Source organism: Symphalangus syndactylus, chromosome 17 (assembly GCF_028878055.3).
Source record: "Symphalangus syndactylus isolate Jambi chromosome 17, NHGRI_mSymSyn1-v2.1_pri, whole genome shotgun sequence".
Lineage (NCBI taxonomy): Eukaryota > Metazoa > Chordata > Mammalia > Primates > Hylobatidae > Symphalangus > Symphalangus syndactylus.
Genome location: NC_072439.2, coordinates 52,231,035 through 52,251,193, shown reverse-complemented (window position 1 = coordinate 52,251,193; position 20,159 = coordinate 52,231,035). Strand labels below are relative to the sequence as shown.

The 20,159-nt window shown below is 34.9% G+C and overlaps 1 protein-coding gene across 7 annotated transcripts in view; it reads right to left on the bottom strand.

Moving 5' to 3' along the window:
• TSC22D2 (TSC22 domain family member 2) overlaps positions 1-20,159 on the bottom strand; it is a 55,673-nt gene that overhangs the window by 22,377 nt on the left and 13,137 nt on the right. For 3 of the 7 annotated variants that reach the window (XR_008652202.2, XM_055250768.2, XM_063620230.1), the window contains exon 2: positions 14,540-14,611. The exons of 2 other annotated variants lie outside the window; for them this stretch is intronic. Coding sequence is in view for 4 of the 5 variants with exons in the window: in XM_055250768.2 (XP_055106743.2) it covers positions 14,540-14,611 (72 nt within the window). In the remaining variant the exon portion in view is untranslated. Of the gene's footprint in view, positions 1-7,538; positions 13,036-14,539; positions 14,612-20,159 lie in introns of those variants that run through there. 2 more of the 7 variants (XM_055250771.2, XM_063620231.1) reach the window with 2 other exon arrangements.

Here is a 20,159-nt window from a genome sequence, read left to right as displayed (position 1 = left end):
GGAGTCCCACTCTGTCGCCCAGGCTGGAGTGCAGTGGCGCGATCTTGGCTCACTGCAACCTCCACCTCTTGGGTTCAAGCAATTCTCCTGCCTCAGCCTCCCGAGTAGGTGGGATTACAGGCACATGCCACCACGCCTGGCTTTTTTTTTTTTGTATTTTTAGTAGAGACAGGGTTTCACTGTGTTAGCCAGGATGGTCTCGATCTCTGACCTCGTGATCTGCCTACCTCGGCCTCCCAAAATGCTGAGATTACAAGCATGAGCCACCATGCCTGGCTGAGTTTCTAGACTTATAGCATGGATGGCTGGATCAGTAACAATCCATACCGATCATTTAAGTGCTTAAGACAGAATTCCATTTCTGTATCTAAATCTTCATCTGTCTCTACTACCCCCGATTTTGAAAATAGAAAACATAATGGCAAGAATTAAATTTTATTATGTGCTTTATATAACTGACATAACAATGTATCCTATGCAGCAGTGGTCCCTATTGCTCACCTGTATATGGGCACAGAAGAAAACTGGAGGTAGGAAGATTTAATAATGGCAAAAATCACTTCATTAAAAATATCCTGTTAAATTTATTAAATTTTACCAGAAAGCTTTTAATTGGGCATCTATGATAATCACTGAATAATATCATTAATAACATTTTCTGTCTGATAAAAAAGTACATTTATATTTTTAGTTGCCAGTAACCCACAGAAAAGGAAACCCATAGATTTGTCGGCATAGTTTTGCCTAAATTAATCCCCTAAATAAAACACTATAAAGGGGCGGAGGGGATGGGGGAAAGAAAAGGGCCCTTACTGAGGATGATCAATACGCATAAAGCTATAGAAAACTGAAAGACAGCATTGTAAAGGAAACTCTGCAGCTATCTCAAAAGATACTTGACCCAAATGTACAGGTTGGGTCATGCTGTTACAGATTTTAACTTTCAATGGAACTTCATTGAAAGTGGAACTTTCATGGTCACTTAAGTCTCTCACGTAGTCTGAAAAACTATTAGAATTTTTCCAATATAATCTTTCCAAATGTAATCTCACAACACATTTGACTTCAATATAAATCATACAACTTTGTCTTCTGTGAAAGCACAGCCTTATAATGTAATCACCTGGTGAAGGCAAAAATCCATATTTATGAAGTAGTCGTTTAAAGTTGTGGTCATTTCATTAATGTATTACCAAATGTTTTAAGAAAGTTTTAATAAAATTCTTATCTCCTATCAACCAAAATACTGTATTTTTTAAATCTTTTGAAGATTTACTTTTTATAGGACAAATATACAGTCATATTTAGTAAATACTTCCTGAAATACTTATCTATAACGCTGGTAAATCTGCTTGTCTGCAAGGCTTTAATTTAAGGTCATTTAAAGGGCCGACTGCTTGACCCTTTGTTAAAGGGCCTGCCAACAAAAAAGCCTTGTTATGGTAAATGCTTAGAAAGTCTTTTTGGAAGATACAATTAAACCAGTCCTATGAAGCAGTTATTTTACTACAAAACTTACAAAAAAAATTTTAAGAGTGTATACATTACACAAATGTATGGTTAAATCAGGACTTTAGAGCTGTATACGTTTTAAAAGATACAAAACTTATATATCAAAATTTTCCTAAGTATATATTTTCAAAATTAGTTGTTACGAAGTACAGGGTCATATTTCAAGAGTTTAAATCATTAAATTCCAACATGTAGGACATCCTTATTAACAACCTGAAATGAAATTGGGTAACTAAAGTAGTTACAGATGAACAGCGTTCAGATTAACCAGATACCCTTCAAAATTTAAAATTAGAATTCTTCCTAAAAATGAATATTTAATGAGAAAACTGTATTAATATTATCAATCATAATCTTGAATCTCTGGCAAGACTGCTACCAAAACCAAATCCCAAATATTCCCTACAGTCATTTATCATTTCCTTTTGTGAGAAGGTGAAACTATATTAAAATAAAAAAACAGTGAAAGGGGAAGAAGGTAGATGATTTATAATTTCCAAGTAATTACTTCAAAATGGATATGCTACATCAAACAGGTCTAAAAGAGTTCCTAAAAGGAACTTGGTTTTTTAATGAATGTGCTTATCTTAGTTTGATAGAAAATTTTGTTTTCAAGTTTAAACCACATTTCCTTAAAAGATTCTGAAAATTCTATAACACTATCCACTAATATAGCCAGATTTTCACCCTGCTATTCAAAAAAGTTCACTACATTGTTTGGAGAAATCCTAGCCATGATAAACCAATGCTTGGTCAGAAATATTTTTAAATGGAGAAAGGGGGGAAACAGGGCAACCCTTTATGTCCTCCAATAAATTACACAGAGTCATTCCATAGGTTACATATATTGAAAAAATAAGCTTTAAAATATCAAAGATAAATTTACTTTAAAAATTAATACAAATGTAACTAAATAATGTAAAACTGCTGGGAAGACAGTATGTTCCAAAAAATTAACATATAAAAAGGCCGGATGCAGCGGCTCACGCCTGTAAGCCCAGCACTTTGGGATCCCACCAGGTGGTGGATCACCTGAGGTCAGGAGTTCAAGACCAGCCTGACCAACATGGAGAAACCCCATCTCTACTAAAAAGTACAAAAATTAGGCAGGCATGGTGGTGGGTGCCCGTAATCCCAGCTACTTGGGAAGCTGAGGTAGGAGAATCGCTTGAACCTGGGAGGCAGAGGTTGCAGTCAGCTGAGATCACGCCATTGCACTCCGGCTTGGGTGACAGAGCAAGACTCCATCTCAAAATAAATAAATAAAAAAGACACATATAAAAAGACACAACACACAATGACAAGAAACTTCATATATCTGTGGTTGAGCCAACATATAATTTAAGACACAATCAGCTATGCCAGAAACTAAATATATATAAGCATATGTATACATATATAAGCATATGTACATATATACACATATAAGCATAAGTACATGTATACACACATATATAAAGTGTTTGGTATGTTATGCATTATATCAAATGCACCTATTGGTAGAAGAAACACAAAATACACAGCTTAAAGAATTTCATTAATACACCTTTGAAAAACAGCTCTAAGAAGATAGGCTATTGGTATTTTTAACATGTTTACTCTCAAATGATTTATACACTTGATCCTTTCAAAAGGAGTAGAAACAGCTTATAAAGAAGGCAAAGGAAAAAGATACTGAAATTAAAGGTAGAGCTCCCTCTAAAAACTGAAAATCAAAGTAAGTGGAAGCCAGTTACATAATACTCAAATGTATGTATAATAAGGAACAGAAAGCTGAATATTTGGGTTGGACACAGCCTGGCCAGGGTGCTGAAACCCTGTCTTTATGAAAAATACAAAAATTAGCAGGGCGTGGTGGTGGCACCTGTAATCCCAGCTACTCGGGAGGCAAGAGAATCACTTAAACCCAGAAGGCAGAGGTTGCAGTGAGCCAACATTGTACCACTGCACTCCAGCCTGGGTGACAGAGCAAGACTCTGTCTCAAAAAAAAAAAAAAAAAAAAAAAAAAACCCTCCTATTTTTTGACTCTGAGCTTAATAATAGCTAACATAAAAGAAATGGAACATTTATTTATATATTTATTTGAGACAGAGTCTCATTCTGTGGCACTGGAGTGCAGCGGTGCAATCTCGGCTCCCTGCAACCTCTACCTCGTGGGTTCAAGCAATTCTTGTGCCTCAGCCTCCCAAGTAGCTGGGATTACATGCATGTGCCATCACACCCGGCTAATTTTTGTGTTTTTTTTGTAGAGATGAGGTTTTGCCATGTTGCCCGGGCTGGACTCAAACTCCTGAGCTCAAGCAGTCTGTCCACCTTGGCCTTCCAAAGTGCTGAGATTACAGGCATGAGCCACCGTGCTCGGGAGAAATAGAACTTGTAAAGAGACCATATTATGCTTTTTGAAGAGTTGATATCTCTTATTTCTTGAAACAAAAGTAGTTATGACTACTCTAGAAAAATACATTTAGCAACATTTTCTGGACTAAGTATTATCTAAAATAAAAACAAGCTACTGCAAATAAACGCAGAAATTTTCTGAAGACCAATGGTTAGCATCACTGTAAACAGGAGTCTTATCAGCCAGAACTGCAACTCTTTTCCCTCCTTGTTCCCCTTCCAATAATGTGTAGGACTAGGGAAAATATACCTTCTGTATCACCAGGCAGATATGTAGGAAGATGTTTCTGTCTTCTACGACAAAGGTTACATATATTCTGAACATCTTGCTATTGGTAGAAAATATGTAGCTACTATGGATACCACCATTAGCATTGATACTGAAATTACAAATAAAATTCTCAATATGTGGCCACATAAATAGCTGGGGACACTGACAGCCATGCTGTCTGCATACATACTTTAACTTAGTGAAGACACCACTATTTTTGGGCCAAATATCACACAATTAAAAAGTGAAAAATACAATAGCACCTTCCAAATCTTTTGGTATTTATCACCAATAATCTTCAAACTTTGAAACAACTAGGAGATAAACTGGCATAAAAATATTATTTCTTGAGGATACTTACTAATGGATAAAACATTCTAAATTATTATCACTTATTTAAATTTATTTCTGTCAAATATGAAAAATACTTTAGAAGTAGCCAACTAAAGTTTAAACACAGGAGCTAATTTTTGGTTAGCTAAGGCATTTAAAAGCTCTGTATCAATCACAAAAATTTAATATATTCCCTGATTTGAGTAACTTGGAATATTACTATGAGCATGTTTACGCACACAAACAAAAAGAATGTCAGGCTAGAATACAAAGAGTCAGTCATCTCTTTCTTCTACCTCTGCCTACCACCCCAAATCTTAATAAAAATAAAAAACTAAAGTAATTCCATTAATATTTCATTCTTCCCAAAAGGTTGCCCAACTGTGGATTTAAATACACAAATTCACTGAAGAGGTGTGAATTTAAAATTTTAAATTGCTGAAGACTAGAATGGAAAAACAACAACAATGACGAAACCCAAAAAGATGTTCTATGTTTATCCTGGTTCAACAATTCCAGGTTCCTTAAATTTCTTTCTTGTCTGAACAAGTTCAGTTGGTTTTTTTTTTTTGTTTTTTTTTTTAAAAAGCTCTTCAATAGAATTTTAGATTTGGTAGAAAAAAATACATCGAATTTGGTGAATTAGTTCACATGTACACACATACATACTTTTCTGTTCTATTCAAAGCCTTGGTTTACTTAAAATCTATTTGATGAAAAGAAAAAAAAAAGAATTGAATAAATGAATAAATAAATAATAAAGAGACCTTACCAGCTATTCCCACCTTTTTCAAAACTGTTTCTAAAATTTCACCTGAAAATAATTATCAAAACATCTCAAAATAGGCTGGGGTGACTCAGGTTGAGAAATTAAATAACAAATTTACTAAAGAGGAAGGTGGTAAACATATGAGCAGAAAGCATATATAATGGTGGGTGAGCAGTTCAGAAATAATTTCTCTTTGCCAATTCTGAAACCTGGTGATGTGCTGAAAATAGATGTCAGAATGTTTAGTGTCCCACTTCAGCTAGCCATAGAAAAGCTAAGAGAAGAGATGTTTAGGGTCCAGTGAAACACCACTTCGAATAATGAGATTTAGATTTGTGGTTAAAAATCTCGCAGCAGACAAGCCACCTAACACAACTACCAGAATAAAACTAAGAGGATACAACAGTATATACAGGATAGCAATACATAATTTGCAAACCCAAGTGGTGATGTAAAATGTCTTCAAATTATACTATTTTTTCCAACTCAAAATAATTAAAAGCCCAATTTAATACATACATATAAAAATCACAGTACAGAAAGGGAAGTATATGAATATACTTCAATTTCTCTTCTAAGGGACACATTAATATCCAAATGTTCTCTTACTCTTGCCACCCACCACCCCAACTCTGAGCAATAAAAGACCTCCCCTTGTAAAACTTCACCAATTCTAGTAGTTGTTTCAGCTGGATTTTAGGCAGTACTCCCTTGCCTTTCCAATACGCCCAATAGTACAAACTAGCTAAGCAAGTACATTTTTTTTCTAGTATTTTATCCAAAATGTTAATATTGCATTTTTTGTAAATATTTAAATTTTAAATAATCCTTTAGGTGACTAAGTACTCACATATTCAAACAAGACAGGAGGGGAAAAAGACAACTGTTTAATTAAGTATAATTGGTGAACCTATACTGGCTCTTCTAACAGGTTAAAAAATGGTTATGAAGGACATTATTGTAATAACTGACAAAATCTGAATGTGCACTGTATATTCATATTTGATAATAGCTCATTAATATAAGATACCCTGAATTTGGTAATTATATTGTTGGTAAGAGAATAATCTTCTTAGGAAACATAAGCTGAAGTATCTGAAGTTAAATGGATATGGTATTTCCTATCTACTCTTTTGAGACAGAGCCTCACTCTGTCACCCAGGCTGGAGTGCAGTGGCGCGATCTCAGCTCACTGCAAGCTCCACTTCCTGGGTTCACACCATTCTCCTGCCTCAGCCTCCTGAGTAGCTGGGACTATAGGTGCCTGCCACCATGCCTGGCTAATTTTTGTATTTTTAGTAGAGATGCGGTTTCACCTTGTTAGTGGTTCCTAAAATAATATGTTAGGATGATAAAGCAAGTATGACAAAATGTTAACAAACATTGAATCTTGGTAAGAAGATTGAGTTCTTTGTACTATTCTTGTAATTTTTCTGTAAATATGAAATTATTTCAAATTAAAGATTCAGACATTTCTCTTCTTTTTGATTAGAAAATAATATCCTCAGAATGGTCTAATCTCTAAAACCAATCATCCTCTTCAGACTTCCTTCTGTTATCTAAATGCAGGTGGCATTGCCTAAGGTCCTGGCTTGACCTTTTACCCTACTCTAATCCTTGGCAACCTTGGCCTTTCCTAAAGCTTGAACTCTAATAAAACATTCTTAAATCTCAACTAGCTTTAATTTCTATACCAAGCTGCAAGTCTGCAGCCTCAGCTGCACCCCAAATATTTTCACCTTGACTTTGTACCAGCTTATCAACTCATCCAAAAAACAGCTAAAAACAAAAACTCATCACTACTTTCTCCTTCCCAAACTAATTCTTTCACTAATACTTTCTAACAGTACCAGCATTCCCTCAGTCAATTAGGTTTGGCACTTTGGAGTCAAGTACGACTGCTCCCCTATCATGACCAATCAGTTGTAAAATCCTGTTAATTCCTATCTCATCCCCATTGCCTAATTCAGGCTTCAGTACCTTTCTAGAATCTCTGTCTCTAATCTAACTGCTCTCCTCTCCTGTCTTCAAATGTTATACACCCACCAAATTTAACTTTATCCTTATCATATAAGCCCAGTACTTCCATAGTGGTGCACAGTATTTCCTCTAACTGGAATGTTCCCTTCCCCTCAGTTCTTTAATTCTGCATGACCAAATTCTACCCACCTTTCAGTTTCCAACTCAAAAGCCACCTCCTGAAGAAGGTTTGACCAATCCCTCCAGCTGTACTTGAGAGACATGAAGTGCTTACATTTTATATGAGTTATTACTTTCAATCATGTGATAATGTATTTACGATTTTCCATATTAAGACCAACCTCACTGAAAGCAGTTACTAAATCTTATTGTTTCTTCTAGTATTTAATTATAGGAGAACAAACTTTTGCTGAGTCAAGTAATTGCAAGCATTCCTGATATTTTCCCTTAGCTTCATTCTGAACTACTCTAAAAAAGTGAGATTTTTAAGGTTTTAGAGTCTTTTGGTTGGAAAACGCGATCTAAGACCGCTGAAGATGGTAACAGGAAAATGCTTTAAATAGCAAGTAACTATAATTGGGGACAAACACATATTGCTAAAGAGACTACTTTATAATATGACCAAGCATCTAATACTTTACTGAACTTCCCAAGTAGCTTTTCAGAACACTGTAGGCATGAGCTTCAAACAGTTTTAAGTGGCTTCTTTCATCTTCCATTAAAATCCCAATGATCTACCTTCACTACACTCTACATACAATTGTATTTCTTTCCTACATACTATTCTTATTTCCATATCAACAAGAATTTGAATTATATTTTGAGAGCATCAATTTCATAACCAAGCATGTGGCTTTTAAAAACTTGCAGGCCTGGTCTTCCCTATAGTCCTATGACTATGACCTAGACTGATGCCCATTTATATATATAGTCCACGATTTCTAAATGAAGTTAACCTTAAATTCTGCCAGTCAGTCTGTAATGTGGTTATTTTTCTCCATGAGTTACTCTACCTCCCCTTGGCACCTAGGTATGAAGAATTCACTAGTTTTTAAGATGCTGTTGAAATCACCAGCATGGTGATAACTGGTGCCTAGTTATTTGTGGGGCTTCATTTACCACCACTACCTATGGCAATTCTCATTTCCAAATAAGCTTACTGTCACTCATTTTCTTCTGAGGGAAGCTCCACTGGTTTCTCCATTCAGACCAACATTTACTGCCTCTGACATGGAATTCTTTCCTAAAAGAGCAGAATAGTTTGCTAGCCTTCCATTCCTTAAGCAAATACACAGCTCTTTCAGGTTTACTGATAAACACAGCCAATAATAACAAAACAGAAGTAAAGGAGTTCAATTCCAATGCTTGTACTTACCTCTTTTCTCTTCCATTTAGAAAAGTTGGGGAAATAAAACTCCAGAGTAGGCATTTTAAATGTAACTAAAATTAAATTTCACTTAAAATCAGCATCCCTGGTTAACAGACAGGAAGATAGTTTTATTATTTCTAGTGATGGCAAGACCATTTCCCAAGGGATCTGTTTACTTTTAAGTAAGCTCACTCAGGCCTGCCTGTTGAAATACCCCTGGATATGCAAGTAGAGTATAAAGAAATTTGGTTTTCTAGTTAGTTTTGTATTTAGAACAACTGTTCTGCAGAAATGGAGTACAACAGATTAGTCACCATCATTTCTTACTCTAGTTCTAGAAACATCACTTAAAATCACATTAGTTTTTGTGGCAGCGCTGTCACTTGCTAACCAATACTACAAAATGCCATTAACACACATAACTATGTTTTTTTTTTTTTTTTTTTTTACTATACCTAGTCAACCTAGGTTTCAACCTCCCTGAATTTACATATAAGTTCTTCCAATTTCTTGATTTCTGTATTTGTTTCAGTTAAATTTATAAATGCTGTCATCCACAATGGCTATCACTTCCTTGATTTAATGTCATCTGAACATAACCACGCCGTGAGGTTTCCATCTAAATCAGGGATCCAAAAATGAGTTTTAGAGGGAATATATGAAGCTTTCATCCTCTAAGTACCAGTGATTACCTGCCCCTCCTACCCTGGGCCTGCCCCATCCCCCACTTAAGAACTACAAATTAAACTACTGATGAAAACATTTATATACGAGTCCTGTGAGAAGAGCAACTGTAGTAAGCACTGCAGAAAAGGTGGAAATTTGTAGGCAATCTTAGTTAACTGACTCTTCACACCAATAAGACCAGACTTGCTACTCCCTATGTTCAATAAAGGAACAGTGCTATGTTACAAATTAAAATGGAAGACATAATGACTAAACACAATGTGGAATCCTGAATTGGATCCTGGAACAGAAAAAGGACACTTAGAAAAGTGGAAGACTTGGTAAAATTAAAATAAGATCTGTAATTTAGTTAATAGTATTCTATCAATGTTAACTTCCTAACTTTGATAATTGTACTAAGGTTGTACAACATGTTAACATTAAGGGAAGCTAGGTAAAGGACATACGAGAACCCTCAGAACTATTTTTGCAACTTTAAATCTAAAATTATTTCAGATTAAAAAGTAAAATAAAAGGAAGGAAGGAGAGGAAGAGAAGAAGGAAGGAGGAAATGAAGGAAGGAAAGAGGGAGGGAGGGAGGAAGAATAAAAGGCGACAATCATTAAAAAGCTATACTCTAATTTTTAGCTTCTTGGACTATCCTCTACTAGATGTCTTTCAGTGGAATAGGTTGAAATATAATCAGATAATAAATTATGTAAGTACTAGGTACAAATTAGTAAGGAATATATTGGGGTTGGTCACAAAATGGTTCAGGTACATATCCTCAAGATACTTATGCATAATCACTAGGAGAGAACATTTAACCATTACCAGTCTCCAACAAATAAGCTACTTGAGTGATTCTTTAAAATTATATAGTCCATATCTACAACTATGCCGAACCATACAGATGAATCTCAAATACAATGCTGGATGAAAGAGGTCAGACGCAAAACACATATAGTGTATGGTCCTACATATATAACACATTAGAAATTAGGATTGGGAGGGGAAGTGACTGATGGGGGGCATGAAGAGGACATGAAAGGGGCTTATAATATTCTATGTATTGATCTGGGTGCTGGCTACACAGGTGTGTTCAATTTGAGCTATATATTTATGAACGGTGCACTTTTCTGATACAAATTATACTTCAATAAAAAATTTTTACAAGTCCTATCACCAAGCATTCAAAAACTAGATCAGCTAAGTTGTACAACTTGAGTTTTACCATTTGGGTAACAAGTACTGGTGGATGTTAATGATGGACCCAAGATTCTTAGAGATGAGCAAAACAAAATAAATTGTCTCATATGGTACTAATGGTATTTATGACATAAACAGCTTAGTTCTAATTTATTCCTAGCTTCAAAAAAAACACCTCATAGGGAACAATGATAGAAAATACTGGAAGGCGTTCCCTACACAAAATACTTGAGGCTGTTTAAATAAGAAGACTTTTTTTAATCCAATAATTTTAAAATTAGAGGTAATAAGTGAATAATCACTGTAGAAAACAATTTGAGATCATCAATTAGCTAGTAAAAAAATTTAGGATAAACTTACTAGACTTTCATTTTAAATTAATAACCCATGTCTACTACTTTCCTTATTAACTTCTCTCTAAATACTGGTGCTATCATAAGGACAGACAAGCAGACTCAAGGGGATGTACACCTAGCAACTGTTCTCTCACTTGTTTTAACTACATTTATGCATTTCTTAATGAAGACAAAGCCCTGCAAGTGCTTATCAATGAGGTTAAAGCCTTACAAGCTACCTGATTTCTTCCTTTAGTCTTGCTGAAGTTTATTCCCTTTAGTACTCCTTTACTTTAGAGACCTGGTATTTAGAAGAGGGTAAAATTGTTCGCTATAAACCCTTACGCTGAGCTTTTGTAAACAAAGGACTCCCAATGACAACCTGCTCGCTGCTCCCCAGTGATCATCAGGATAGGTTTCTAAACTAATTCTGCCAATTTAACAAAGCAATGCCAAGTATTAACTTTGGAAAACTGTTCTTTAGAAAATAGGAAGCCAAATTTTAAAGTTACTATTCTGAAATGCCAATAGGCTAGGATCTCAGGAAAAACTAACTCCTCCATAGTAAGATAATCTCCCAGAAAGCTAACTATGGAAGTTATAGTATTTATTTTAATAAAGAATCAACTCATAACAGTTTGGGCTACTGAAGAAAGGGTTGGATTATTTTTGAGTTATCAGTATTTACTGTCCCTACATTTGAAGATGGTTTCAGCTGATTGATTCCCTGAGGGCTCTGCAAATGGCAAACAGAGAAGACAGAAACCATGATGGCACCTACAGAAAAAGGGAAAGGAAGGCTTGAGGGTAGCTTCAATTTTAGTACAATAACTGAGTAAAGCACTGGATATAAATGGAAGGAGAAATATCTAAATATAGGCAGAGGCAGGCTGCTTGGTGAAAAGTCTATTAATTTGCCAATTCTAATTTAAATATGGAAGGAAACAAAGGGGCCATTAGAGAACTTTAAGTCAATATGAGAAAGGTATATTAGTTACTTACATTTTGATTAAAAGATATTCTGCTAAACTGAAAGATTCCTGGGGAAAAAAGGAGATTCTTGTCTTTCTAGTTAGGCAAAATCAAACTAGGGATATTCAGCTATTTAGAGTAGGTCTACTGAAAATGGGCACTTAAAAGCTGCCCCTACTGAAAATGATTTCCAACATTTCATAAATAGGAGCCTAAAATTTGTTATCTAGCAATAGCGAGACAAATTTATGCCTCAAAATAAAAGATAATGTAGAAGATAACGTTAGGGACTTGCAGTCCCTTAACTTTCCAAACATCTTTTTCTTTTTGAGACGGAGTTTCGCTTGGCACCCAGGTTGGAGTGCCATGGTGCAATCTCAGCTCACTGCAACCTCCGCTTCCCAGGTTTAGGCAATTCTCTGCCTTGGCCTCCCGAGTAGCTGGGATTACAGGCGCGTGCCACCATACCCAGCTAATTTTTGTATTTTTAGTAGAGATGGGGTTTCACCATGTTGACCAGGCTGGTCTCGAACTTCTGACCTCAGGTGATCCACTTGCCTCAGCCTCCCAAAGTGCTGGGATTACAGGTGTGAGCCACTGCGCCCAGTCAACGTCTCTCTTTAATAGGAGAATCACCCCTGCCAAATACCTATTTGCCAAATTAGTAGTAAAATAAAAAATAATCCTAAATTTATAATAGTAAAAATGAACAATGTGATTTGGTGATGTCCAAAACAAACAAGGTCAGAAGTTATATTTAACATTTTTTAAAGCTTAACACATACAAATCTTCAATCCGTTTGGAATAAACGGTCTCACGATACTTTATTAGCTGATATACCTATCAGTAATTCTGTAGATAGCTGCCAACTGAAAGTGTAGATTATTAAAACTAATAAAGTTAGCCATAATTGCTCCTCTCAATGGAAAATTTAATAAGCTAGTTGAAAAGTTAAAAGAAAGCCACTAGAGTCAGTTTCCATTGGGTTGGGCTTGTCACCTTAGTACCAACAAGACTAATTTACAGTGAAGAATGGCTGATCTGATTATATTTTGATTTTATTACATTTTGGCACTAACACACTACAGACAAATATCCACTAACTTCTTTGGCTCTGAACAACAGGCTCCAAGGAGGAGAGAAAATAAGTATTTTCAACCCATGAGAAACCAAAGATATGCAACTTGCCTCATTTCTGATACCTTAAAAGTTTCAGGTAGCTAAAAAAGAAAACATATAAGGAGTATTTAGCTGTAACAACAAATGATGTACAGGCAACTTCTATGGTTGTTTTATTATGAAACAAAATAAACCTTTCAATATTAGATTCAAATTATCAAAAATATAGCTCAAACCTTTCTACACTGATAAAAATAATATATATCATTCATATCGACATCATGACAGCTCAAAGTTAGCTATTTGAAATAAGTCATCATACTTTTGAAAGCTACTCTTATTACATTTCTAAATAGAGTGCTATTTTTCCTTTTTCTAAGGGAAACTATAAAGCATACCCCAAAGTACTCACATTCTGGCTACATTTGGAAAACTATTTGAATGATTAAACCTTCATGTTTATTTCATCTCACAATTTACATTTATGTATTAATTTAAATGGCTAGAGAACTATTTAAAAGTTTATTTTATAAACATGGTACTACAAATTTTAAAACTTCCTGTTCTAAAAGTAACTATTTAAAAACATTTCTAGAACACACCATCAAAAAGATACTGTTAGAAAATTTCCCTAGAGTGACACACACAAGCAAATCAAGCAGAAGAATTAAGACTGTTTTAGCATTTCTAGGCAATGTGTATCATGTCTTAATATGACATGTACATGCACTTAGCAATACTCTTTTCTAATGAAAGAGATGGAGTTGAGTTCATGAGTGTTATCCAAAACTATGCCAGAAGACACAAATGCGTTGCCAGGCAGAGTTAAAAGAATCTAACGAGCTTTGTGTGAATTTTAAAAACATTGTTTGAACTCAACTTCTATTAATTAAACACAAAATGATGGAGTGCTAATAAATATTCAGCAAAACGATTGAACAGAGCATACACTACTTAAAACATGTGTTAAGCAGAAAGATAAACCAAAGTATCTTTTGCCATAAAAGAACTCCAAGACTTCATTCTGTATTTTTAAAAGTTAACAGTAAAATCTATACAACATTTCTGTAAGAAAGCAAACTGTTTTACGGGCTTACAAATCAGTAATGCAGACCTAGTGAATAGCAAACAAACTTAAAGTTTCCTGCCAAAAATTAAATAATGATTACTTTGATACCTTGGTCTTGTTCCTCCTCCAGTTTCATAATTTGAAATAACATTTTGCTTTGAATCACTATGGCTTTTACAGAAAAAAAAAACATAAAATAGTACAAAAATTAAAATATAGTTTATTTTATAGAGTATGCATTTGCATTAAAATACACTGGGGAAGTGACTATTTCATATCAAAAATTCAACACAATATGAACCCTTCAAAAATACAGATATACTTAAAGTACACAGGATGCAGAAAAGTATGTTTATTTTCCATATAAAATAGAGATTGTCCTTTTGGTTTATTTTGCTGCTTTGTCCCATGCTAGATACCATGTGATTTCCCCCTCTAAAATAACAAAGATCAGTTTTAATGAGAAACCAGTACAGTGCAAAGCAATTCATGCATACAGTTTTGCATGTATGCATTCCATATGTAAGTATTCATACCTATCCCAGAGGCTCTTTGATTCCTGTAACGTGTTCAAATGGAACGCTTGGTAGAAAGCAGTTGAAGGATTCCTGTGAGATCCGAGAATCAAATGGAAATGAGGTTGAGAACGTACAGTATAATCACTACTTTTCAAAAGAAGATGGAAGATTTTAGATTTCTAACACACTGTAACTTTTAATAATAAAAAGATTAAAAAACCACATAAGTTTGCTTAAAACAACACTTTAAAAGAAATTAAAAACTGGACAAAATCCAGCAGACTTCAACAATAATTTAGGATCACAGTTATAAAATAAAGAGGTAATGCAGATGAAACTAAATACTAAGTAGCATCCAATTTTGTGTGTGTGTGCATATAAATGTGACTAATTCATAGCCTAATCAACACTCTTCTAAATGCCTTTACAAATATCTATATTGTTTAGCAGTTTAACAAGGCTGTTCTTAGGTATTCATATAAAGTAAGTTAAGCTACATCTTCACAATGTAAAAACTTTTCTTAGGCTCTGTTAAAAGTAGCAAAGGTTTGATTAACAATGAAGAATTATTTCCTGGGTTGGACTTGACATATTTCCACCTTCGAAATCCATTTATTTATATGTGTTTTTTTTCTCGTCTAGGGCAAAAAATGGCGCTGCAATTGTTTGGCAGCTTTCTGGCTTTCTGATTCTAATATTGGTACAGTGTCACTTTAGGGGGTAAAAGCCTATTTATCATAATTATCCTTCATTTCTACCATTCCTAGGGCTTTCATCATAGACTCTTAACTGATGGGCTCTTCTGGACTATCTCCCAGTAAGTATGATTCACCTCGTATCTAGGGACTGGTTCCACGGGGATTTAAACTTTTGACAAACCTGTTATCTCCTCCTCAGCAACTTCTATAGTCTCCCCCACCTTCAACCTGTACGTCTGGAAGCTAAAGAAACTTTGCCACATAACTTTTAAAATTCTTAGCCCATGCTGTAGCAGAAGAGCAGCAGTTAAGAATGTGTTTATTAGGTACCACACACTATTCTAAGTGCTTTACACTCATTAACTAAATTCTGACAACAGCCCTAGGAGGTAGGCACCATTATTATTCCCATCTCATAGAGGAGAAAACTGGGTCAGATAGAAGTAACTTGCCTTGTATCATTGAGCTAGTAGGTGGCAATCTAGTTCCAGAGTTTATGCTCTTAAACCACTATACTAAACACATAGCAGTGTTAAAGTTTGACCTCTTTAAGTCTGTCTCTTCATCTGTTAACTGGTTACATTACTACCTAGCTTTGCAGGCTAAAGAATTGAGACTAAATGTAAAGTTCCTGGCATAGAGTGAATCATCAATAGCATTATTTTAATCTACAAAATGAGGTTTAGATAAAACATGGCAATTCTGCAGTCCTATTAAGAGCCTTAAAGTCGGTGCAGAATTATTAGTACAATAAAAAAAAAATGACTTCCAAGATGCCAGAGAATCACCAAAGTAACTGTTTGATTAATTAGGAGAGTAATACGTGTATTTCTCATTGCTTGCCCTACTTCAACTCCTTTCTATTCTTTTAACCCTTTCTCCACTTTTCTCCTAACTAGGTCTAAGGCAATCAAAGGCACTGATTAGACCTGCTAATAACAAGAAAAGCTTAAGAGGCTTCTAACTACTGTTTATTTAACGGCTTACATCCTCTTAAGATGTATTTGTCAGGCCACTTTTTTCGCTGTACTTAGAAGTCAGTCTGCCAAATCAAATGAAAACTAACTGAGCCAACTGAACATTCAATCTGGTTTTTTTTTTTTTTTTTGGTTGTTGTTTCTCTTTGTTTATAAAAAAAACAGGCTTGCCCAGGAACATATGGGAACTAGTTTGCTATCCTCAAAGGTCTGTTTGGAGACCTCCAGTTTAAATGGAGTGACTCAAAGAGGAAGGTAGTATATACAAAAGAATAAGAAAGAGTATCTTGGAAGTTATTCTGCCAGTCTACAATTCAAAATTCATTAAAGAGTACTCACAATATATTTATAAGGATGATATTCTTTAAAAGAACTTTATTATTTTTTGGAGACAGAGTTTCACTCTTGTCGCTCAGGCTGGAGTGCAATGGCACAATCACGGCTCACTGCAACCTCTGCCTCCTGGGTTCAAATGATCCTCCCGCCTCAGCCTCCCGAGTAGCTGGGATTACAGGCTCCAACCACCACACCCAGCTAATTTTTGGTATTTTTAGTAGAGATGGGGTTTCACCATGTTGGCCAGGCTGGTCTCAAACTCCTGACCTCAGGTGATCCACCCGCCTCGGCCTCCCAAAGTGCTGGGATTAAAGGCATGAGCCACCACATCTGGCCTCTTTAAAAGACCTTTAGATCCTCTGACTTTGGAAATAAAAATATTTAACTTGAATCAAATTCATATTCCAGGTAAATTGGTTCCAAATGAAGTCATATGACTTGTTATAAAATTCCAGCAGTTTTACAGAATAGTGAAATATCTCTTAAGTCAAACGTAAAAGTGAAAAACAAACATATTTGTAGTTAGTAGTAAATACTGGGATGTGGAAAGAACCTGTGAAATAAAATACTGTATAAATGGACCTAAAGTTTTTAGCACATATTAGAATACACTTAATTTGCAAAAGCTAACAATTAACAATCACTCTACATACATTCAAAGTGAAGAAGCCACAGTACATGGTTTTCTATAGTACATAGTTATACAATCTATGTACTACATAAAACTTTGAACAGTCTAGATTTTAAGGGTAAAAATTTAGATAGTCTTATAAGCTATGAAATTTTGTTTCTGGGATACTGGGATGTTATCCATAAACTGAGGGGTTCGTAGCAAACAGCAACAATAATTAGTCTCCAAACACTGACTAACAGATTAAAGGAGTCAAGTCTGTGAAATCACTGATCAAGGAAGTAGAAGGGAAAAGAGCCATTTGTAAAGATTGAAGGGCTTGATCATCAGAGAGACTTCTATTTTGGAATGGCATAAAATTGAGGAGATTAAGAGCCCAAGGAAAAGGCTGTTAATGGGATCATTTCAAGGTTACAGTCCATGAAACCTGAAAGCATGAAGGGGCAACTGAAATTAAAAATTTTATTAGAAGGAAATACTGACTTTTTATGCAGCTGTGGTCACAAATTCTCTTCCACTCAAGAAGTAAAATTTGAAACCAGCTTTCTAACAATTTATTTGATATTAATATAAACTACCATTCTAAATATAGAGGCAACGAAGCAATTCTAGGAAGACTGAGATGTGGTTTACACTATACTTCAGCCACCTAAACAAAAATGCTGTTTTCCTATTTGTAAACATTCTTCAACATCACTAAATAAAATATATTCTTTTCTTTCTGACTTTATATACTCAATAGTCCATTGCATTAATTTCCAAGTATGTGAAAATACTACATCAGAAAATGACTCAAAGTATGTGGCATGTCTACCTGTTTTTGCAAGACACTATCTTTGTAGGGTAGCTAAGTACAACAGGGAGAAAAAAACAAACATTCCATACCTCAAAACTAAGCTACAAAAATTGTCAAAGCTTAAAGCATGAGGTACTTGAGCACTCAACAAACACCTCTTTCTCTTAATCTATGCCAAAATTCTACTTCAGAGATCTCTAAATAGAAACCAGGGACATACAATATGAAGAATATCAACAAGCACCATCTCCAGTATTACTATCTGGGGAATTCAAAATGGTTAAAAATATTCTTTAGGTAAAGGGTTACAACACAACAAATCAGTGGCTATGGTAGCTCTTCCTTCTTCCTAACTTATTGTCTGCCAAGTAATAAAACAAACTTCTAACTCTGGGAATATTCAAAAGCACTGGCTTTAGGTTAAAGGTCTGAATATGAGTCTATGCTTTGTCACCCGATACCTAGGTGACTCAAATTTTCAGAGTCTCAGTTTCCTTAATCCATAAGAAAGGGGGAAGGGAAGAAACCACTTTCTTACAAATTGTTGAAACGATCAAATGAAAGTCTGTATACACAGGACCTGACACAAATAAGCTTGCTTTGTGTTTAAGGTTAGTTTCCAAATTATGCTGCCTATAAATCAAATTTTGGTAGAGTATCTCAACATGTACCAAATGTTCTGACATTATCAAGGTAATATTGAGGGAAACAGAATACTTAAACTTAGAGCTAGGTGTACCAAAATATTTAGCACATTTCATTAGATAAGAATTCTGATTTTTGGGACTCAGCGTTCCGAAGGTATTCCCTTAACACAACTTTATCATAAGATTGTAACTTAAAATGCAATAATCACTAAAAGGATACTGAAATCATTTCAAGATATATATTATTTTAACAATAAAAGCTTCAAGAAACACCTTTAACAACAACTTACTATAAAAATCTAAATTTCTTACCATGACATTTAAGTCCTTCACTCTGGTTCTTGTCAAATTAATAATACCATTTTCCAAATGATAGATTCTCACTCTTTCACATCATTATACAAACTGCCTTTTACCTCTGCTTGGAAAACTATCCCCTTCTCTTCTTAGTGACCTAATCTGAATGAACATTTTAAGATTTAGTTCAAGAGTTAGCCTCAAAAGAATGTACAAGTAATAATGGGTTACTTCTAAGGACAAACAGGGTGGCTGGAGGACAGAGGTAGCAGAGAGGCTTTCGATTTTACTCTTATATATTTTGAGTTTTGAACTATATAAATACCTATGCAGAGAATAATTTTTAAATAGAAGTCAGTCTACTACCCTCCCAATCCCAATCTGATCTGATGTCTCAAACTGTTCCCATTAGCACCTTATATTACTCCATCACCACCTACAATGTATGTCAAAGTATACATCTGATCATCATTTTCATGATGATGAAAATGCCTGAGATCTAGGAGGGCAGGATAGTCTCATATTTGTATTCCAGTGCTCACTACTCGCAGAGCATCATGAAAACTGAATGACTGATACATTGTTTAAAATGTTTTCTTGGGCAATCAACCTACTTAATGAGTATTTACAAACTTCATTTATTGCCACACAATAGTCAAGTGGCAGGAAAGGGGTAAAAAGAAGAAAGTTTAAGTTTGCAGTTCTCTCATGAAGCACACTTGAATGTATGGACTCATATATACATAAGGCTAGAAGGAATCTTAAAATTTGACAAAGTCTCAAAAAAGAAAAAGAGACAAGTGAAATGACTTAACCAAAGAAACCAGCTAAATGATAGAAGAGCCAGGACTGGAACACAATTCCCTATATTTCTTACAACATCATGACTCCTCTAGACTAAAACATCATCTCCTTTTTTCTGACTACATCCATACCATACAATTACGCTTTCATATTAAAATGGAAGATTCTTGGTATGATTTATAGCATGTAAAGGGGTGATCTGGGAGAGCAGTTTGGACACTGAAATATTAACATTTCTGTGATATATGTTTGCCACATATATTATGTTAAAGACTGTTCAAATTACTTGCATACATCATTTAATCCCTTAAAACTCTCCCAGGTAGGTACAATCCCCATTTTTCGTTAAGAGGAAACAAGGCATCTACTCCAACTAGCTCAAGGTCAAATGTAGCAGTTAGATTTTGGCCCAGGTATGTCTGACTCTGTCTCTGTAATGGTCATTCACATGT